General features: G+C 45.1%; 1 protein-coding gene across 1 annotated transcript in view; it reads right to left on the bottom strand.

Annotated features, from left to right (window-relative positions):
• The window catches only part of bod1l1 (biorientation of chromosomes in cell division 1-like 1), a 102400-nt gene extending 92497 nt beyond the window's left edge, over positions 1 to 9903 (bottom strand). Inside the window, exon 1 of the mRNA XM_068037978.1 lies at positions 9725 to 9903. Within this exon, the coding sequence (XP_067894079.1) occupies positions 9725 to 9841 (117 nt within the window). The 5' untranslated portion in view covers positions 9842 to 9903. The remainder of the gene's footprint in view (positions 1 to 9724) is intronic.
• Positions 9904 to 21882: the final 11979 nt, after the last annotated feature.

Below are 21882 nucleotides of genomic sequence, written 5' to 3'. Positions count from 1 at the left end.
TTCAGACTGGGGAAACGGAAGTACAATAACATTTGCAGATGCCACAAACTTGAGGGTACAGTTAATACTGAGGAGACAAAATACAAGATGACTTGCAGAACGGACATGCAAATGTCAAATCAATTTCAATATAGTTAAGTATAAGGTGGCGCATTTTGGCAGGAGAAATAAGGAGGCTGCCTATTCCTTAGAAAATAAATATCCAAATGGGGTTGAATTGCAAAAGGATCTAGGGGTACAGACACACAAATCATTAACAAAAGCAACCTAGGTTCATAAAGTCATAAAAAGTGCAAACTAAGCAGTGGGGTTTATTTCTTGAGGAAAATAATTAAGCAAGCAAGTTAGTTACGGTCAACTTGTATAGAACCTTGGCAAGACCACAAAGTACTGTGCATAGCTCTGGTCTCCATTTAACGCTAAGGATGTAGAAGCACTGAAAAAAATGAAAAGATGGTTTACGAGGATTATACCAGAACTGACAGGATATGACTATCAGGTAAAAATGAACTGCCTGATGCTCTTTTCCCTAACAACAATTATGAGATGACCTTACAGAATTCTTTAAAATTATGAAAGGGTTTGATAAAATGGATACAGAGAAGTTTCAACTTGTGGGAGAGTCCAAAACTGAGGGCCATAAATATGAGTCACTCATGAATCCAATAAGAAATTCAGGAGAAACTTCTTTACTCAGTGCGAGCATGTGGAATTCACTATCTCGGAGTGGTAAAGGCAAATGGCATGTGATCCTGCAGGAAGAGTTTAGGGAGCTAGGTATGAAATTAGCAAGCAGGACCTCAAAACTAAATCTCCGGATTATTCCCAGTACCATGTGCAAGTGAGTATAGAAATAGAAGAATAGAGCAGATGATTGCACAGCTGGAAAGATGGTGCAGGATTTTAGATTCCTGGGACACTGGGACCAGTTCTGGAGAAGATGGGACCTTTACAGGACAGATGGATTGCACCTGAACAGAGCTGGGACAAATTTCCTTGCAGGGCAATTTGTTAGCCCGATTGGGGGGGCTTTCAACCACCTTGGCAGGGGTGTGGGAACCAGGAAGCAATACGAGAGAGGAACACCAGGGTGCACAGAGAACTGGGAAAGACAGATAGAACTAGTGTAGGAAATAGTAAAGTATTAGGTGGGGTCAGAGTGAGAGTGAGACGGTACTCGAGAGGGGAATAGTTCCATATTAGATGGGAGCGGACTGAGAAGGACTATGAGGAATGCAAAGACAAGATTATAATGCATGTGGGTAAACGCACAAAGTGTGGTGAATAAGGTTGATCAGCTACAAGCACAAATAGCAGTATGGGAATATGATGTAGTGGCAATGAAAGAAACATGGATGGAAAATGGCGAGGACTAGTTGCTTAATATACAAGGATATAAAGTGTTCAGAAAAGATAGAGAAGCAAAAAAAGGCAGGTGGGGTGGCAGTACCGATTAGGGAAGACATTGCAGTGTTGGAAAGGAAGGATGTTCTTGAAGGAGTAAGAATCCATTTGGTTAGAGTTGAGCAAAAAGGGTATGATCACGTTACTAGGGGTATTCTATAGGCCTCCAAATAGTGAGAGATAGAGTAGCAAATCTGCAGGGAAATCACACGGATGTGCAAGAACTATAGAGTGGTAATATTGGGGCATTTTAATTACCCAAATATCGATTGGGATAATTTTAGGGTAAAGGGTAAGGAGGGGCAGGAATTTCTGAAATGTGTTCAGGGGAACTTCCTTGCAAACTTTGCTTACCCACTTTTTTTTTAGGTTTGCACTTGCTGCTGTTCAATATTCAGTGTATTGACACCTAACCTGTACTAATGCTTTGTCTTTCAACACACCATTAACATATTGTTTGCCTTTGCTCCGTGACCTTTTGGTCAGCTATGTGGCCTGGTCCAATCTGCACCTTCTCCTTTGTTATCTCTTGCCCCACCCCCACCTCACTTGCTTATAACCTGTGACTTTTCTAATATTTGACTGTTCCGATGAAGGGTCACTGACCCAAAACGTTAACTCTGCTTCTCTTTTCACAGATGCTGCCAGACCTGCCGAGTGGTTCCAGCATTTCTTGTTTTTATTTCAGATTTCCAGCATCCGGCAGTATTTTGCTTTTATTATAGAAAGGAGGCATTGCTGGATCTGGTGCTGGGAAATAAGGTGGGCCAAGTGTTTGCTGGGGAGCACCTGGCTGGGAGTGATCATCATATCATAAGGTTTAGACTAGTAATGCAGAAAAGCAAGGAACAAAATAAGGTGGAATGTCGAGATTGGAAGAGGGCTAACTTCAACTCGATGAGAAGGGATCTAGCCAGTGTAGAATAAAAGACTGACAGAAAGAGCTGTATCAGAACAATAGGTTATCTTTAAGTAAGAGATACTTCAGGTATAGGCTAGGTACATTCCAACAAGGGTAAAAGGTAGGGGAACCAAGAACAGGGCTCCTTAGATGACGAGTGAGATACAGATTATGATGAAACAAAAGAAGAGAGTGTATGATGCATGACTGGTTAACTCTTCAAGTGAGAAGCAGACCATATACAGTAAGTTGAGAGGGGAGGTGAAGAGGAATATAAGACTGGCAAAGAGAGAATATGAGAATAGAATGGCAGTCAACACAAAAGGGAACCCAAAGATCTTCTACTGGCATGAAAATAGTAAGCGAGTAATAAGAGGTGGAGTGGGGCCTATTAGGGACAAAGAGGGTAATATATGCTTAGAGGTGCAGGGCAAGGCTAATAGTACTTTGTACCAGTGTACCAAGGAAATGGAAAATATCAGCAGAAGCAGAGGAAATGGATAGGGTAAAAATTGAGAGGGAGGAGGTACTAAAAGGCTGGCTATGCTTAGGGTAGATAAGGCACCTGGTCCGGATGGCTTGCATCCCAGGTTGCTGGAGGAAGTGGCGATGAATCCTCCAATCTTCCCTGGATACGGGGAGGGGGGTGGGGGGAGGTGCCAGAGACTTGGACAGTGGCAAACGTGACACCCCTATTCAAAAATAAGTGCCTAAGGACAGTCCTAGCAACTACAGGCCAGTTAGTTTAACATCCAGTGATGGGTAAGGTTTTAGAGCAAATGATCAGGGGGAAAAAAATTACTTGGAAAGGTTTGAGTTAATTAAGGATAGTCAGCATGGATTTGTAAAAAGCAGATCATGCTTGACTAATCTAATTGGGTTTTTTGATGAACTAACAGAGAAGGTTGATGAAGAGAATGCGGTAGACATTGGTTATATGGATTTTTAAGAAAGCTTTTGATAAGGTACCACATAAAAGGCTGGCTAACAAATTTGAGGCTCATGGAATAGGAGGGTCAGTATCCAATTGGACAAAAGAAATTGGCTTAATGACAGAAAACAGAGTTGTGGTAAATGGTTGTTTTTCAGACCGGAGGATGGTAGACAGTTTTTTTGCAATATATAAATGACTTGGATCTTGGAATAGAGAGCAGAATTTGAAAATTTGCCATGAACACCAAACTTGGAGGTGTGGCAAACAAATGGCCTGCAACAGGACATAGGCTAGCAGAATGGGCAAACAGGAAGCAGATGGCATCTAATACTGACAATGTGAGTTGATGCATTTTGGCAGAAGGAATAGGTAGAGGCAATAAAGACTTAATGGCACAGTTCTAAAGAGTGTGCAGAAACAGAGGATCCTGGGAGTGCATGTGCATCAATCTTTGAAGAATGGCAGGTCATATTGAGAGTCGTTAGTAAAGCATATGGGATCTTGAGTTTCATAAACAGAGGCACGGAGTCCAAAAGCAGGGAAGGTGTGCTGAACCTTTATAAAGCTCTGGTTAGACCCCAACTAGTGCACTGCATTCAGTTCACAAAGGAGGTGAGAGACCTTGAGAGGGTGCAGAGGAGATTTACCAGAGTGGTTCCAGGGCTTAAGGATTGTAGTTACAAGGTTAGGTTGGAAAAACTGGGTTTGTTCTCCTTAGAACAAAGGAAATTGAGGGGAGATTTAATAGAAGTGCACAAGATTATCTAACTTATCTAAGTCTGTCCACAAATAAACCTCTTTGCATTAACTATTGGTACAAACTGAAGGTTTTGGGCAAGAGATGCAGGGCGAATATGTGAAGAACCTTTTGATGCAGCAGGTGGTAATGACCTGGAACTCGCTGCCCACATGGCTGACGAAAACGTAGACAATCAATAGCTTCAAGAGGAAGTTGGATCATCACTTGCGGAAAATAAGACTTGCAGGGCTACAGGGATTGAGCTGGGGAGTGGGACTGACTGGATAGCTCAGTGGAGAGCCAGCATGGACTCAACGGACCAAATGGCTTCCTTCTGTGCTATAAAACTCTATGAGATACATTTAAGGGAAAGCTACACAAGTATGTGAGGGAGATAGGAATTGAAGGATATTTTGATAGAGGGAGATGAAACAAGCATGGGAAGAGGCTCCTGTGCAGCAGAAATACAAAGGACTCCATTCCATTCTTGCAGTTTCTCCATCTCCGTCGCATTGTTCCAATGATGCAACCTTCCACAACAGCGCTTCTAATGTGCCTTTCCTATTATCTCAACCTAGAATTCTCGCCCACCGTATCTGACAGGGCTCTCGACCATGGCCGACCCATTTCCCGCACTTCTGCCTTCACCCCTTCCCTGAACCATGACCGGGTTCCCTTTGTCCTCACTTTCCACCCCACCAGCCTCCACATCCAAAGGATCATTCTCTGCCATTTCCAGCATCTGCAGCGTGATACCACCACCAAACACATTGTTCCCTACCATCAGCATTCTGAAGGGATCATTCCCTCCGCGACACCCTGCTCCACTCCTCCATCACTCCAACATGTCGTCCCTTTCCTATGCAATTGCAGGAGGTATAACACCTGCCCTTTTACCTCCTGTCTACTCACCATCCAAGGCCCTAAACACTCCTTCCAGGTGAAGCAACGATTTATCTTGTATTTCTTTCAATTTATTATGCTGTATTCGCTGCTCACAATGTTGTCTCCTCTACATTGGAGAGACCAAACGCAGATTGGGTGACTGCTTTGCTGAACAACTCCACTCAGTCTGCAAGCATGATCCCGAGCTTCCAGTTGCTTGCCATCTTAATTCACCACCCTGCTCTCATGTTCACATTTTTATCCTTGGCCTGCTGTAGTTTTCCAGTGAAGCACAACGCAAGCTTGAGGAACAGCATGTACCTTGCCCGTTGTGAACAGCAGAAGGGACATGTTGTTTAATACGATCCGCCAGTCTTTGGGATATAAGGCCTATACACCGAGCATCACACAGGCATTGAAAATCATATATCCTGCGTGACAACGGCTACCCCGATCAGATCATTTCTCGCTGATGAATAATGTGACATAAGAATTTCAATGCCAGTGTGATGCTAGGTATATAGGCTTTACGGCCCAAAGACTGGTGGGATCGTATCAAACATATCCCTTCTGCTGTTCGCAATGGGCAAGGTACAGGCCGTAACCAACCAGCCCATGCTAGCAAAACTCAAAACAGTGTCCAACATTCAATGTGATTCCGCAATTGGACATTTGCTAAATAATCCACAGGGTGCTAAGAATTACACTGACAAAACAATTTAAGATTGTCAGTAGGGCTTGCAGTGTGGCGCAGTTGCGCGTACTGGAAGCTACATATTATACAAAGGGCCCTGTTCTTTGGAGACAAAACTATGTACAAACATTGCACCCGTTTCAGCTGAACAAAATAGGTGACAGCCTTTCACTGGTTCATTCCTCAGGGCAATGCCTTGACCAGAGTCAAGCTGCCTAGTTTAAATTTCAAACAAAGCTTGGCAGTTAACTGTCAGTCACCGTAAACTGGTGTATTCTCCATGGCAACACCTCTACCAATCAGAGTTCACTTGCCAACCAATCAGTACTCTCTTCTCTTGCGGTATAAATTGTTGTTTTCCCTTATAGTGATCATTCTTGCAGATTGTCCTGATGAGTGCAAGACGAAAAGCTTCGACAACATGTCTCTATTTTCAGCAATATACAAGTTCTGTATTACTAAATGACTAAGTTTATAGAATTTTGGAAGATGATCACCAATCCATCCGCCACCTCCGCAGCTACCTTTTTCAACACTCTTGGATGTAGAATATCAGGTCCCGGGGACTTGTCAACCTTCAGCCTCATTAATTTCTCCAATACAACCTTCTTACAAATACTATTTCCTTCAATTCCTCATTCTCCCTAATCCCTTGGATCCCTAATTCTGGAAGATTTCTTCTATCTTCCTCAGTGAAGACAGACACAAAGTAATAATTTAGCTTCTCTGCCATTTCTCTATTCCCCATTATAAATTCTCCTGATTCTGCCTGCAATGGACCCACATTTGTCTTAGCCAAACATTTCCTTTTAACGTACCTATAGAAACTTTTAGTCTGTTTTTACGTTTTTTGTTAATTTTCATTCATATTCTATCCTCCCTTTATCAGTTTCTTGGTCCTGCTTTGTTGTATTCTAAAATCCTCCCAATCCTACTATTTTTGGCAACTTTATCGGCCATTTCTTTTCTTATACAATCCTTAACTTGCTTTGTTAGCCACAGTTGACGGACTTTTCTTTTTGGGTTTTTATGCCTTCAAGGAATGTACAGTTGCTGCAAACTATGTAATAATTCCTTAAAGACTATCCATTGCCTATGTATTGTCATACCTTGTAATGTATTTTTCAAATCCACCCCCATACCTTCATAATTTCTTCTGTTCAAATTTAACACCCTGGCTTTAGATTGAACGACCTCACCTTCAAACATAATGTAAAATACTATCATATTATGGTCACTCATCTCTAAAGGTTCTTTTACAACAAGATTATTAATTAACCCTTTCTCATTACATAATACTAGACCTAGAATAGCCTGTTCTCTAATCGGTTCCTCAACATACTGCTTCAGAAAACCATCCCTAACACTCCAGAAACTCGTCCTCTACAGCATTAGTTCTCATTACCCAGTCCATATGCAATCTGAAGTTACCCATGATTATTGTATTACCCATGCTACATGCTTCTCTCATCTCCTGATTAACACCATGCCCCACACTACCACTACTATTTGGTGGCCTATAAACAAATTCTACCAATGTTTGCTGGCCCTTGCTGATTCTTAATTCCACCTAAATAAATTCAACATTTCGTTCTTCCGATCTGAGATCCTCCCTTATTAATGACTAATGTACTGATCCCATCCCTTATCAGCACAACACCACCTCCTTTTCCTTTTTGCCTGTCCTTCCTAAATGTCGAATATCCTTGAATATTCAGTTCCCAGTCTTGGTTATCCTTTAGTCACGTCTCTGTAATGGCAATTAGGTCATACCCATTTACCTCTGTGTGCCTTTAAATCATCTACCTTGTTGCAATGGAAGCAGAGTTAACGTTTCAGGTCTGTGACCTTTCATCAGAACACTCCCTTTGCCTTTCATTCCTTGACATCTTTGTCATTTAATCTCTTCTGCCCTCCACCCTATTACAGACCTTCCCTTTTGTTCTTCTTCCCCCCTTTCACTTGCTCAAAGCCTATTACAATTCTAACCTTTGCCAGTTCTCATCAAAGGACACAGACCTGAAACTTTAACTCATAGATGGGCATAGACCTGCTGTGTATTTTCAGCATTTTCTGTTTTTAAATACCAGACTCGTAGAGCCGAATGATCTGTTTCTGTGCCATAACCTTCTATGTAATCACCAATCTTCTGACTAGCTGCAGCCACATTTCAGTTGTCTTAATGTTATACTTTTCTAGCTTATTGACTCTAGCTCCCCAATGCTCTTTCTTACACATTAATACACATTTTATTTGGATCTCTCCAGTTTGGCAAGTGCTTTTTTGCAATCCCATCGTAATTTCTTTAAGGAAGTTCAATCAAATAAATGTAAAGTTCCTTATTAACTTTACATCCAATATTTACTTTCGTTCAAAGCAGCCTACTCTACTTACTTGATTTGCCCCTCAACTTTGCCACATTAGCTTAAACTCTACCCTAAAGCTTCGACTAATTTACTCACATAGATAGTGATCACAGCTCTGTTCTGGTAAAGAACATCCTGTTGGTACAACTCAGTTTGAGGCTATAAATTTGAACCCTTTTCCCTTCTACATCTCGAATAATACATGTATCTCTAATCTGGCAAGTGCTGGCTATCCCATGATTACTACCATTGACATCCTGTTTACCTTCCAACTCCTATAACACTATGTGGGGCCCAAAGCCTATTATTCAGCTCAATCATGACTAATGGCCCTGACCCCCTCCTGTTTCTTGAAATCTTTCACCAGTCATGTCCTTTTTGCTTGACAGGGTGGGAAGAAAACGCCATTAGGGACAGATGTTGGCCTTTTAGCCCATGGAATCTGTTCCAGCATTCATTTAAACCACGGCTGATCGGTCCCTCAATTCTATTCAGCCACCTTAGCTCCATATCGCTCAGTATCTTCATAACAACTTGTATTTGCATACCACCTTTAACATTGCGTCCCAAGGCGCTACACAGGGGCATTATCAGATGAAACCTGACATCTAACCACTCAAGGAGACATGAGGATAGGTGATCAAAAGCTTGGCCAAAGAGCGAGGTTTTAAGGAGCACTTCCCTGAATATGTCGAACATTCCTTGTTCCAGTCCTACTCAGGCCCGTTCCCCCAACTCTTTTTCTGGTACATTGATGACTATCGGTGCCATTTACTGCTCCCGCCCGGAACTGGAAAACTTTATCAACTTTGCTTCTAATTTCCACCCTTCTCTCACCTTTACATGGTCCATCTCCGACACTTCCCTTCCTCGACTTCTCTGTGGATAGGCTGTCTACAAATATTCATTATAAGCCCGACTCCCACAACTACCTTGACTACACTTAGTCATAGAGAGATACAGCACTGAAACAGGCCCTTCAGCCCATCGAGTCCGCGCCGACCATCAACCACCCATTTATACTAATCCTACATTAATCCCATTTTTCCATCTCACATCCCCACCTTCCCTCAATTCTCCTATACCCTGCCTCCTGTAAGGACTCCATTCCATTCTCTCAGTTTCTCTGTCTCCGACGCATTGTTCTGATGCTATCTTCCACGACTGTGCTTCCAATATGGCTTCCTTTTTTCCTCAACCGAGGATTCCTCCCTAATGTGGTTGACAGGGCCTTCAACCGTGTCCGGCCCATTTCCTACACCTCTACCCTCCCTCCCAGAACTGCGACAGGGTTACTCTTGTCACACCATTAACATACCGATCACCTTTGTTCCATGGCCTTCTGGTTAGTTATTTTCTGTGACCCTACCCTATTAATACCTTCACCTTTGTTATCTCTTGCCCCACCCCCACTTTACTTGCTTAAAATATTCTACATTTCTAATATGTCAGTTCTGAAGAAGGGTCTCCAACCTGAAACGTTAACTCTGCTTCTCTCTCCAAAGATGCTGCCAGACCTGCTGAGTATTTCCAGCATTTGTTTTTATTTCATATTTCCAGCATCTGCAGTATTTTGTTTTCATTCCCCTGTATAGACACTTCGGATTGTTGCCGCCGAGCGGACCCACACCGATGGGAAGGGTAATGCCCCAGGGCGTTGTACGGCTAGCTTAATACTGGCCGCGGTCCGTCCCTGCACCGCGTCTGCAAGTTCCGTTCGCACCCGCTCCATCGCCGGCTGCAGCACAGTGGAGCAGCGAGCCTGGGGTTCCAGGCCGCAAGCCAGGCTCCTTCCTCTTACCTTGGTGTCCACGTCGGCCAGGCAGTCGCGGCGGAATTGGTCGAAGAGACCCTGGTTCTTGAGATGATTGACGATCATAGAGACGAGTTTTGGGTCTCCCGGAGCCAGAGCCGCCATCGCACCGATGAACGTCACTCAGCAACCGCGGCCGCGCGCTCGGCGGCCAACAGCGCCCACGGCATCATGGGAGGGTGACCTCACTTCCGGCCCCGGCCTCTAGGAACGTAACTTCCGGAAGGGTTCTGTGGAGAGAGTGCATCAGTTTACAAAAGGACAACCAGATTGGAGATAGCATTAACCTGGCGTGGAGATTGCGAGCAGAGATGTAACAGAGAGGGAAAAAAGAGGGATTAGTGGAGAGAGGAGAATGAAGAGAGGGAATGGGGAGAGAAAAAATGAGGCAAAAGAATAGTGAGTAAAATAAGAATATATACTTTTTTTTTCCAAAATATACTTTATTCATAAAAATCTGTAAAAATTACATTCCCGAACAGTTTAAAACAGCATCAAGTCAAAAAATACAAACAGTGCAAAGGTGATCAATTTCCTTCGATACAATCATGAGTTGCCTCACAACCCTTCCATTTCATTGTCATGCCATATACATTTTTACATTTACAGCACACAAAATTTCTCCGATACAGTTCGAGGGGTTTCCCATGGATCCAGCCCCTCAGTTCAGCTTGGTGGGGGGACCTTACACTGTGGTCTTTCCCCATTGAGCCTTTGCTGCGGCTGCCGCAAGCTTTAGTGCGTCCCTCAGCACGTAGTCCTGGACCTTGGAATGTGCCAGTCTGCAACATTCGGTGGTGGACAACTCTTTGCGCTGGAAGACCAGCAAGTTTCGGGCAGACCAAAGGGTGTCTTTCACCGAATTGATAGTCCTCCAGCAGCAGTTGATGATTGTCTCGGTGTGCGTCCCTGGGAACAGCACGTAGAGCACAGACCCCTGCGTTACAGAGCTGCTTGGGATGAACCTCGACAAAAATCACTGCATCTCTTTCCACACCTGCTTTGCAAAGACACATTCCAGGAATAGGTGGGCAACCGTCTCTTCCCCACCACAGCCACCACGGGGGCATTGTGCGGAGGGGGCGAGACTTTGGGCGTGCATGAAGGATCTGATGGGGAGGGCCCTTCTCACCACCAGCCAAGCTACATCTTGGTGCTTGTTTGAAAGTTCTGGTGATGAGGCATTCCGCCAAATGACTTTGACGGTCTGCTCGGGGAACCATCCGACAGGATCCACCATCTCCTTTTCCCGTAGGGCCTTGAGGACATTCAGTGCAGACCACCGCCTGATGGATCGGTGGTCAAAGGTGTTTTCCCGCAGAAACTGCTCCACGAAGGATAGGTGGTACGGCACGGTCCAACTGCATGGAGCGTTCCGCTGCAATTTGACCAGGCCCATCCTTCGCAACACCGGGGACAGATAGAACCTCAGCACGTAATGACACTTGGAGTTTGCGTACTGGAGGTCTACACACAGCTTGATGCAGCCACACACGAAGGTGGTCATCAGGATGAGGGTCACGTTGGGTACATTTTTCCCGCCCTTATCCAGAGATTTGAACATCGTGTCCCTCTGGACAAGAATATATACAATCACTTATCCATCTAGAATTGCACTTTTTTCAGAATCAATTTCTTTCATATCGTTAGCCCGATCAAAGATTCTATATGCTCTTTTAGTACATATGATCTCACTTTCAACATCATTTGTAAAAATTGTCCTTCTAAAATCCAAGTTCATTTCCCTACTACATGTTCTATATTCCACATAGTTAACCCTAACTTATTATCATATGACTCCCTTTTAAGTTTTGATTTATCAGTCTTTCTACAGACTGACCGGTGAGCCCAGAAAACAAAGAAAGACCAGAGAAAGAAAAATGCAAGAATGCAAATTGAGAGTGGAGAGAAAGAGAGCTGAATGATAACAGACCAGAGAGAGAGAACAGTGTAAGGCTAGAGACAGGGAGCAAAAGAGCAGTGTAACCCCAGAGAGTGAACAAAGATGAGAAAGACCAAAATGAAGCAGCACAGATTCAGGTCAGTAAGACCAGAGAGATTACACTGATAATATTTTGGATTGTATGCAAACCAGAAGTCAACTGCAACTCTTCAGAAAAGGTGACACTTTTGGGAGGTTTACAATCAGATCCACCAAAGTTTAACCCTGTGCCTAACTAGCATTTTTTTACAGCTCCATCATAGCCTCCCTGCTGTTATATTGCATGCCTCGGCTAATAAAGGCAAGTATCCTGTATGCCTTCCTAATCACCTTATCTAGCTATGCTGCTGCCTTCATTGATCTATGGACAAGTAAACAAAGGTCCCTCTGACCCTCGGTACTTCCTAGCGTCCTACCATCCATTGTGTATTCCCTTGCCTTGTTAGTCCTCCCAAAATGCATCACCTCAGACTCCTCAGGATTAAATTCCATTTGCCACTGCTCTGCCCATCTTACCCAGCCCATCTATATCGTCCCGTAATCTGAGGCATTCCTCCTCATTATTTATGACATCACCAATTTTCATGTCATCTGCGAACTTACTTATCATACCTGCTTTATTCATGTCTAAACCATTAATGTACACTACAAACAGCAAGGGTCCCAGCACCGATCCCTGTGGTACACCATTGGTCACAGGCTTCCACTCGCAAAAACAACCCTCGACCATCACCCTCTGCCTCCTGCCAGAAAGCCAATTTTGGATCCCATGGGCTCTTACCTTCTTGCCCAATCTCTCATGCGGGACCTTATGAAAAGCCTTACTGAAGTCCATGTAGACTACATCGACTGCTTTACCCTCATCTACACACCTGGTCAACTCCTCAAAAAATTCAATCAAATTTGTTAGACATGATCTCCCCCTGACAAAGCCATGCTGACTATCCCTGATTAACCCCTGCCTCTCCAAGTGGAGATTAATCCTGTCCCTTAGAATGTTTTCCAATCACCTGGTTTATCCCTGCTACCCTTCTTGAATAATGGTACACATTCGCTGTCCTCCAGTGGCCAGAGAGGATTTGAAAATTTGTGTCAGAGCCCCTGCTTTCTCCTCCCTTGCCTCACATAACAGCCTGGGATACATCTCATCTTGGCCTGGTGATTTATCCACTTTTAAGTCTGCTAAAACCTCTAATACGTCCTCCCTTTCGATGCTAATTTGTTCAAGTATATCACAATCCCCCTCACTGACCTCTACACCTACACTGTCCTTCTCCATAGTGAACACAGATGAAAAGTAATCATTTGAAACCTCACCTACGTCTTCCGGCTCCACACACTCTCGGTTGTCTAGTACCAGGAGCATAACCACTATGCTCCTCTACCCATTATGTAGCATTAAGTTTAAACCCCTCTTGTTTTGCTTTTTGATGCATGTTTCAAACCTTTTCTTCCACTGTGTCCTCCTTTAGTTTTGCAGTGATAGCTCAATGGCAGCACAGACATCCTTTGTGCTAGCAGCACGAATAGACTGTTTTAATTGAGTAGAGATTGCTGGAATAGTTCTCATTGCAACAACTTGCACTTATATCGAGAAACAGAGTTAACGTTTCAGGTCTGTGGCCTTCCATCAGAACTGTTGCAGTTCTGATGAAAGATCACAGACCTCAAACATTAACTCTGTTTCTCTCTGCACAGATGCTGCCAGACCTGCTGAGTATTTCCAGCACTTCCTATTTTTATTTCAGATTTCCAGCATCCGCAGCATTTTATTTTTAATTTATTGCACTTATATAGCACCTTTAACAGGTAAAACATCCTTAGATGCTTCACAGGAGCATTATCAAGCAAAATTTGACACTGGACCACACAAGGAGCCATTAAGAGAGGTGACCAAAAGCTTGGTCAAAGAGGTAGGTTTCAAGGAGTGTCTTACAGGAAGACAGAGAGAGGCGAAGAGGTTTGGAGGGGGAGCTCCGGAGATTAATGCTCAGGTAGCTGACGGCAGAATGAGTCCAGAATTGGAGGAGCTCAGAGATGTTGGAGGGTTGTAGAGCTGGAGGAGGTTACAGAAACAGGGAGGAGCGATGCCATGAAGGAATTTGAAAACAAGGATGAGAATTTTAAAACCGAAGTGTTACCGGACTGGAAGCCAATTTAGCTCAGCAAGCACAGAGGTGATAGGTAAAGAGGACTTAGTTAGGTAACGGTCTGCAGAGTTTTGGATAAGCTTAAGTTTATGTAAAGTGGAATACCAAAGATTCTCAGTGACAAAGAGGGATAGATAAGAAACAAATGAGCTGGGGTAGCTCAAACTGATATAAGTTGGCCATTGGAGGGAGAGTTGAGGTCACGATATGCTGGAAGGAGGGTTTTACAGAGATGGCACGAGGGTTTCTCTAAGACAAGCAAGAAGCAGAAGAATTCCAGGGAGAGAAATCTTAGAGACATTTAAGTGGGAGGAAGGGCCTGATGCATGTTGACAAAAGAGTAATAAGTGCAGAAACAAAGTGGCCAGATGGAGGAAAATAGCCAGTCCTGCTTAATTCACAGTTTGTCTATTGACAATTACTGGTAGATCTTGACATATGATATAGAGAGGAAAAGGAGGAGGTCCCACTGAGGGAATATCAGGAGTTAGGAGCTAAATTAAAAAGCAGGACTTTTCACCAATAAGGCTCTCCTCCGCCCTTTTGATTTTCCCTATTCTTTCTAAATACCTGATAACCTGGAATATTTAGCTCTCAATCATGGCCAGTTTGCAGCTATGTTTCAGTAATGGCAACCATGTCATACCCTCTAAGCTGTATCTGAGCCTGTAATTCACTCAATTTATTTCTTATCGTCCATGCGTTAGTATATAAACTCTTATTTAGACAAGAGACCCTCACCTTAATTTGTTTGTCCCTATGCCAGTTAGCACGTAGCTCGAGTAATAATCCTGAGATTACCACTCTCAAGGTCCTGCAGAAAGGTTGAATAGGGTGGTAAAAATTTCTTTAAATGAGGGGAGGGCTTAGTCAGAAACAATAGTAAAAATTATAGTTTAAAGATATAGAAAAGGGATAAGAAGAGAGATAAAAACAAGAAATGTTGGAAATACTCAGCAAGTCTGGCAGCATCTGTGGAGGGAATAGCAGAGTTAACGTTTCAGGTCAGTGACCTTTCTTCAGAACTGACAAATATTAGAAATTTAAAAGATTTCAAGCAAGTAAAGTGGGGGGTCGGGCAAGAGATAACAAAAGAGAAGGTGTTGATAGTGCTAAAAGACAAAGCGTTAGTACAGAGAGGGTGTGAATAGACAGTAAAGCACAGAGCACTCCAAGCACAAACATAAAAAAAAATTTAAAAAACAGAAACAGTGGGTAGGCACAGTAGAAACAAACCAAACACACTAAAAAACCTAAAATAAAATAACCAAATAAAAAAGAAAAAAATAACTAAACATAAAAAGGGGGAGCCCATCATGCTCTCAAATTATTGAATTCAATGTTCAGTCCGGCAGGCTGTAGCGTGCCTAATCGGTAAATGAGATGCTGTTCCTCGAGCTTGCATAGATGTTCGCTGGAACACTGCAGCAATCCCTGGACAGAGATGTGAACATGAGAGTGGGGGGCGGGTGTTGAAATGGCCAGCAACCGGAAGCTCGGGGTCATGCTTACGGACTGAGCAGAGGTGTTCCGCAAAGCGGTCACCCAATCTGCATTTGGTCTTTCCAATGTAGGGGAGACCACACTGTGAGCAGCGAATACAGTATACTAAATTGAAAGAAGTACAAGTAAATCGCTGCTTCACCTGAAAGGAGTGTTTAGGCCTTGGATAGTGAGGAGAGAGGAGGTAAAAGGACAGGTATTACACCTCCTGCAATTGCAGGGGAAGGTGCCGTGGGAAAGGGACGAGGTGGTGGGGGTAATGGAGGCGTGGACGAGGGTGTCGTGGATCGACCAATCCCTTCAGAATGCTGATGGGGAAGGGAGGGGATGATGCGTTCGGTAGTGGCATCATGCTGGATGTGGCGGAAGTAGTGGAGGATGATCCTTTGGCTGGTGGGGTGAAAAGTGAGGACAAGGGGAACCCTGTCGCGGTACTGGGAGGGAGGGGAAGGGGTGAGGGTAGAGGTGCGGGAAATGGGCCGGACACAGTTGAGGGCCGTGTCAACCACATTGGGGGGGAACCCTCGGTTGAGGAAAAAGGAAGACATATCAGAAGCACTGTCGTGGAAGATAGCATCATCAGAGCAGATGCGTCAGAGACGGAGAAACTGGGAGAATGTAATGGAGTCCTTACAGGAGGCAGGGTGTGAAGAAATGTAGTCGATGTAGCTGTGGGGGTTGGTGGGCTTATAATGAATATTAGTAGACAGCCTATCCCTGGAGATGGAGATAGAGAAGTCGAGGAAGGGAAGGGAAGTGTCGGAGATGGACCATTTGAAGGTGAGAGAAGGGTGGAAATTAGAAGCAAAATTGATAAAGTTTTCTAGTTCCGGGCGGGAGCAGGAAACAACACTGATACAGTCATCAATGTACCGGAAAAAGAGTTGGGGGAACGGGCCTGAGTAGGACTGAAACAAGAAATGTTCAACATATCCCACAAAAAGACAGGCATAACTAGGACCCATGCGGGTACCCATAGCAACACCTTTTACTTGAAAGAAGTGAGTGGGGTTTAAGGAGAAGTTGTTCAATGTGAGAACAAGTTCAGCCAGGCGGAGGAGAGTGGTGGTGGATGGGGACTGGTTGGGCCTCTGCTCAAGGAAGAAGCGGAGACCCCTCAAACCTTCCTGGTGGGGGATGGAGGTGTAGAGAGATTGGACGTCCATAGTGAAGAGGAGGCGCTTCGGGCCAGGAAACTGGAAATTGTCAAAATGACGTAGGGAGTCAGAAGAGTCATGGATGTAGGTGGAAAGAGACTAGACCAGGGGAGAAAAGATAGAGTCAAGATAGGAAGAAATAAGTTCAGTAGGGCAGGAACAGGCTGAAACAATGGGTCTGTTTGTGGATTTTGGGAAGGAGATAGAAGCGGGCTGTCAGGGGTTGCGAGACAATGAGATTGGATGCTGTAGAGGGAAGATCTCCAGAGGAGATGAGATCAGTGACAGTTCTGTGGACAGTAGCTTGATGTTCGGTGGTGGGGATAAGAACGGAGTTCAGGTCATAAAAAATTACATAGATACTCCAGTTAAGGGAATACTAAATAACTAAGATAGATCCAGCAGGAGTGACAAACAGGAAATATGTTAAGTTAAACGATGAGAAAGGCATCATCAGGGCTGAAGGACAGGTGAGGGTCTCTTGTCTAAATAAGAGTTTATATACTAACGCATGGAGGATAAGAAATAAATTGAGTGAATTCGAGGCTCAGATACAGGTTAGAGGGTATGACATGGTGGCCATTACTGAAACATGGCTGCAAACTTACATTAGGGGCAATTTTTACAATGGCCAATTTACCTATCAACCCGCAAGTCTTTGGCATGTGGGAGGAAACCGAAGCACCCGGAAGAAACCCATGCGGTCACGGGGAGAACTTGCAAACTCCGCACAGGCAGTACCCAGAAACGAACCCGGGTCGCTGGAGCTGTGAGACTGCGGTGCTAGCCACTGCACCACTGTGCCATCCGTTGACTGGGTTTAATTGACCTTCCTGCCCAGTCGCTTGTTGGGGGTTAATCTTGCCAATCTTTTCCAGTCCAATTCACCCCGCCCACTGCTGAGCCTGTGGAGTCTACCAGTGGATCAGCTGTCACTACCCCTCTATGCATCTCTCTCCAGAATGGCCATTCAGTTGTGAACAATGCCCTTGCCATCCATGAAAATATTGTGGATGATTGCATTGACATTATGGCCTTAATGGGATCCTAGCTGAGGGGTGATGACACCCCTAAATGAAACCTCCCTGCAGGGCTTCCACCAAATGCCCGCCAAGACCATCACGGTGGTGGTGTGGCGCTTATTACCAGGTCACACCTTTGTCTGACTCGCTACTCCTCTGGCATTTTCCCCTCCTTTGAGCATCTCACCTTGTTCCACCAATCTCATATCTCTTTCAAAATCATCTATTGCCCTCCCAAGTACAATGAAAATTTTCTCACTGTGTTACCTTCACTGCTTTCCTCCCTTAGCATCTGCACCAAAGTACGTCGCATCCTCAGTGATTTCAACCTACATCACATGGGCGGCACAGTGGCGCAGTGGTTAGCACTGCAGCCTCACAGCTGCAGGGACCCGGGTTCGATTCTGGGTACTGCCTGTGTGGAGTTTGCAAGTTCTCCCTGTGTCTGCGTGGGTTTTCTCCGGGTGCTCCGGTTTCCTCCCACAAGCCAAAAGACTTGCAGGTTGGTAGGTAAATTGGCCATTATAAATTGTCACTAGTATAGGTAGGTGGTAGGGAAATATAGAGACAGGTGGGGATGTTTGGTCGGAATATGGGATTAGTGTAGGATTAGTATAAATGGGTGGTTGATGGTCGGCACAGACTCGGTGGGCCGAAGGGCCTGTTTCAGTGCTGTATCTCTAATCTAATCTTAACTCATCATGTTTCCTCTCCTCTGTGTTCACTGCCCTCTTATCCTCGCTAAATCTCTCCCTCCAAGTAAACTCCCCAACCCATATTCACGGCAACAACCTCACATGATTTTGCTACTCTCGTTGTAGCAATCACAGATAAGGCCATCTCTGATCACTTCATGCAGGGAATTTTATGAGTGCCACAGCATTCCCAACAGCGGGACCGGAAATTGGCATAACATCCACTTCTGTCACATTTCCCATTTCACACGGGATTTTATATGTAAATTGACTGTGCAGTGACGGACACGGGGGACACATGGGATTATGCGGTGGGGCTGGCCTTTCATTGGTGGAACCCGCCATCACTCCCCAAGCAATATGATCGCCATAGATATAAAACATTCAGTGCTTGCAGCCTCAAGGATCAGCAGCCTTCCTTTCATGTAAGTATTTTCAGATTAACCTAAACTGAAGCTTTAACTTAATTCAAAATGTTTTTGCCTTCCTTATTTTGTGAACGTCACCACCAAGTTCACATCATTTATTTTACCTGCAGCCAAAGTGAGTCAGATGCCAGCCAGTAGGCAGAGACCAGCCCCACTGTTCACTGATGTCTCCCTGCAGTTTCTCTTCCAGGCAGATGGAGTCAGAAGACCCTCCCACCGCACCAACGTGTCGTGGATGGAGGTAGCAGAGGAAGTCTCGAACTACGGGGTGACATGCAGAGCATGAGTGCAGTGCCGCAAGTTCATCAATGATTTGGTGAGATCTGCAAGGTAAGTGGTCCTGTGAAGCAGCTCCGTTGTTTTCTTCCATGGCTCCATGTCTTTAAGGCAGAGGGTACGCAAGGAATGCAGTGGAATGCGGGAGCAGCCTTGGTGCCATTCACTAAATGATTTAGTGCCAAGATGAAGACTGGTATTGTTTATGTGCTTGGATGTGTCATGCGAAAGCCAATGCAGAATGAGTGATGTTGATGCATGTATGCAATGGTTGTGATGCACCATTTGCCATGTCATTAAATCTGCACTGTCTGCTGCAGGATAAATGAAGCCACAACCAGTGTAAACATCCTAGAACAGGAGGAGGGGTCCCACCCCCCATAACAAGAAAATTACACTTCTCCCCTTTCCACCTACAAAACATTTACCTTTCAAATATGACCTTTCCCCCGCCCCAAACTGAACAAAGTTTACAGGTCACTCCTTCCCACCACTGCAATAGCAGCTAGGCTGGAGGCAGGCTGCTGATCAGGTTGCCCTTTGACATGTGATAATTTCAGAGGGCATCCTCTGACTACCTGATGCCTGGAACGCCCCGGCTACCTGAGGGTTTCCTGCATAGGTGCAGGACTCTCATCAGGTGTTGCAGCTACTGGAGCTGGGTTGACTGGCAGAGGGGCTGAGAAGCTGCTGTCCACAATCACAGTGCCCTGAGGGGAGTGCCCAGCTATGGAGGTCAGCCTCTGCTTCTGCCTTTCAAGGCTCACTTGAACCTCCCTGCTGACTAGAGAAGGATGAGGAGCTGGAGAAGACTCCAGGAGCCCCGTCCTTCTCTCGCCTTGCCACTGTTGTGTCGAGCTTATGGCCAATGCAATGGTATGCAGGTCAGGGCACATCTGCGGAATTTGGCTGCCCATGAGGGTTGCTAACCTCTCGATGGAGGAAGCCATGCGCTCACATGCTTGAGCCATGGCAGCACTCATGGCATGGATGGACTCCTCCATTGTCTGCTCATGGCTGCGCATGGCCTCCGGCATCTCCACCAGATGTTGCCTTACCTCTCCCTGCAACTCCAGAATGCCCTGTGCTGTTGACACCAGAGGCCAGTCTTCAGCCGGGGGCTCAGCATGGGCCTGGCCATCCACAGTCCTCTGACTGTCAGAGGCCTCGGCTGTCTCAGTCTCAGCCAGCTGCTTGGGTGTGTGCGCGCAGAGTTCTCACCAGCTTGTGACCCTGATTCTAAAGCCGAACATAAACCCACCAAGGTGAAACTATCTGCGCTAGTGGAAGGTGCAGGAGAGTCATGTGATGGTGCATTGTCTGACTGCTCCTCCTCAGAGGGTGATGGCTGTCCCCCTTCTGCTGGAGTCTCCTGTGGACACTGACCTACATGAGAGAACACAAACAGCGTGGGTTAGGAATTGTAGATCTTGTCATGATAACCATGGATGATGTGGATTTCCAGAAGTCTGTTGGATTTCGATTGAAGACAATCATCAGTCTCATGTGTGGAGACTCCAGTCTCATCATCCACTACTGAGCGGCCGTCCTGGGTCCCTGCCAACTCCAGTGCTTCATTCTCAGGTGCTGAGTGAGACCATATGTCTGCAATTCCTCCGCCAGTCTGCGAGGTCTCCCTGTTATTATGGACCCATTTGTCCTGCAAGTGGAAAGAGGGAGATAGTCAAACTTCACAGGAAGAGCTACAGGACAGGTATGCTAATGACAGCTCCTCATCCCCTACAGGGCTTTCCTCTGTGGCTCATCCCCACATCAGCTGTGAAAGAAGGTCTCCTATGGCCAAGGTGCAGCCATGCATCTGGCAGGATGTTTTGATGCCTAACCCCTTTACCAGAGCCTTTGTGGTGCCTCCCTCCCCCATGTCACACAGCCTCCTGAGTAGCCCCATGCAATCCCCAAAAATGAGAGTGGTATGTAGCACTCACCTTGGCAGAAGGATCTTGTTCCATTATCTTATCCTGTAGCTTTACTGATTTAAAAACCATGAAATAATGTGACAGAACAGCCAGTAGAGGGAATCCTTTAGCATCAGCACATCCTCTGTAAAAGATACTGCCAACAGGTGTCTGAGGAGTTTCCCTCTTAGAACAAAATAACCCAATAGGATCAGTGCCATCCAACCCTAGTCAGTGTTTAGCCCCTAACTGTTCTCTGGATCCTGAGAACCCAAGTGGCAGCCAGAGCAAAATGTATCAGCATTCTGTTGGATATCACTGTGATGAAAATGACACATGGCTTTTCTCCCTCTCCAAATAGCAGAAAATTGCTATATTACTTTAGCAAAGTGATAGACCTTTATAATTTGCATAATGATAGTGTCTTGGTTTCCCCACGTGCAACACACAAGTTGGTGGTTTTCAAAAAGAAAAAAAGATATTTACTTTGCATTTCATATTCCGCTTTCCAAAAGTATTTCTAGAACGTTTTTTTAATTTTTATACCTTAAAGAGGAAATTTCGTTTTGAATTTCTCAGAAGCTACATCTGAAAGAGTCATTGCGCTAAATTTTAATCTGGTTTGGGAGTAGATGGGCAGTTAAAACCGGTGAAATTGACAGCATATCAGAAAGCCAGCTCTGACTTCTTGGTTTCTGTCCAGAGCGATAGGCTGTGTGCATGCAACCCCCTCGGGAGACGCAGGTTTTCGATTACTATATGTTAATTGCCAGAGCTGGCAGGCAGCCATAAAGGCGGGGCTAAAGTGTGGCGAATTGAAGAGACTTAGCAGTTGTCAGGAAAAAAGACAGAGGCGCAAGGGGAGAGCCAACTGTGTAACAGCCCCGACAAACAAATTTTTCTGCAGCACCTGTGGAAGAGCCTGTCACTCTAGAATTGGCCTTTATAGCCACTCCAGGCGCTGCTCCACACACCACTGACCACCTCCAGGCGCTTACCCATTGTCTCTCGAGATAAGGAGGCCAAAGAAGAATTGTTCAATTAGGGCAATATTTCA

Source organism: Heterodontus francisci, chromosome 1 (genome assembly GCF_036365525.1).
Source record: "Heterodontus francisci isolate sHetFra1 chromosome 1, sHetFra1.hap1, whole genome shotgun sequence".
In the NCBI taxonomy this organism is placed as follows: Eukaryota; Metazoa; Chordata; class Chondrichthyes; order Heterodontiformes; family Heterodontidae; genus Heterodontus; species Heterodontus francisci.
Note: the sequence above shows the minus strand (reverse complement) of the source record. Positions and strands in the feature narration are given on the sequence as shown.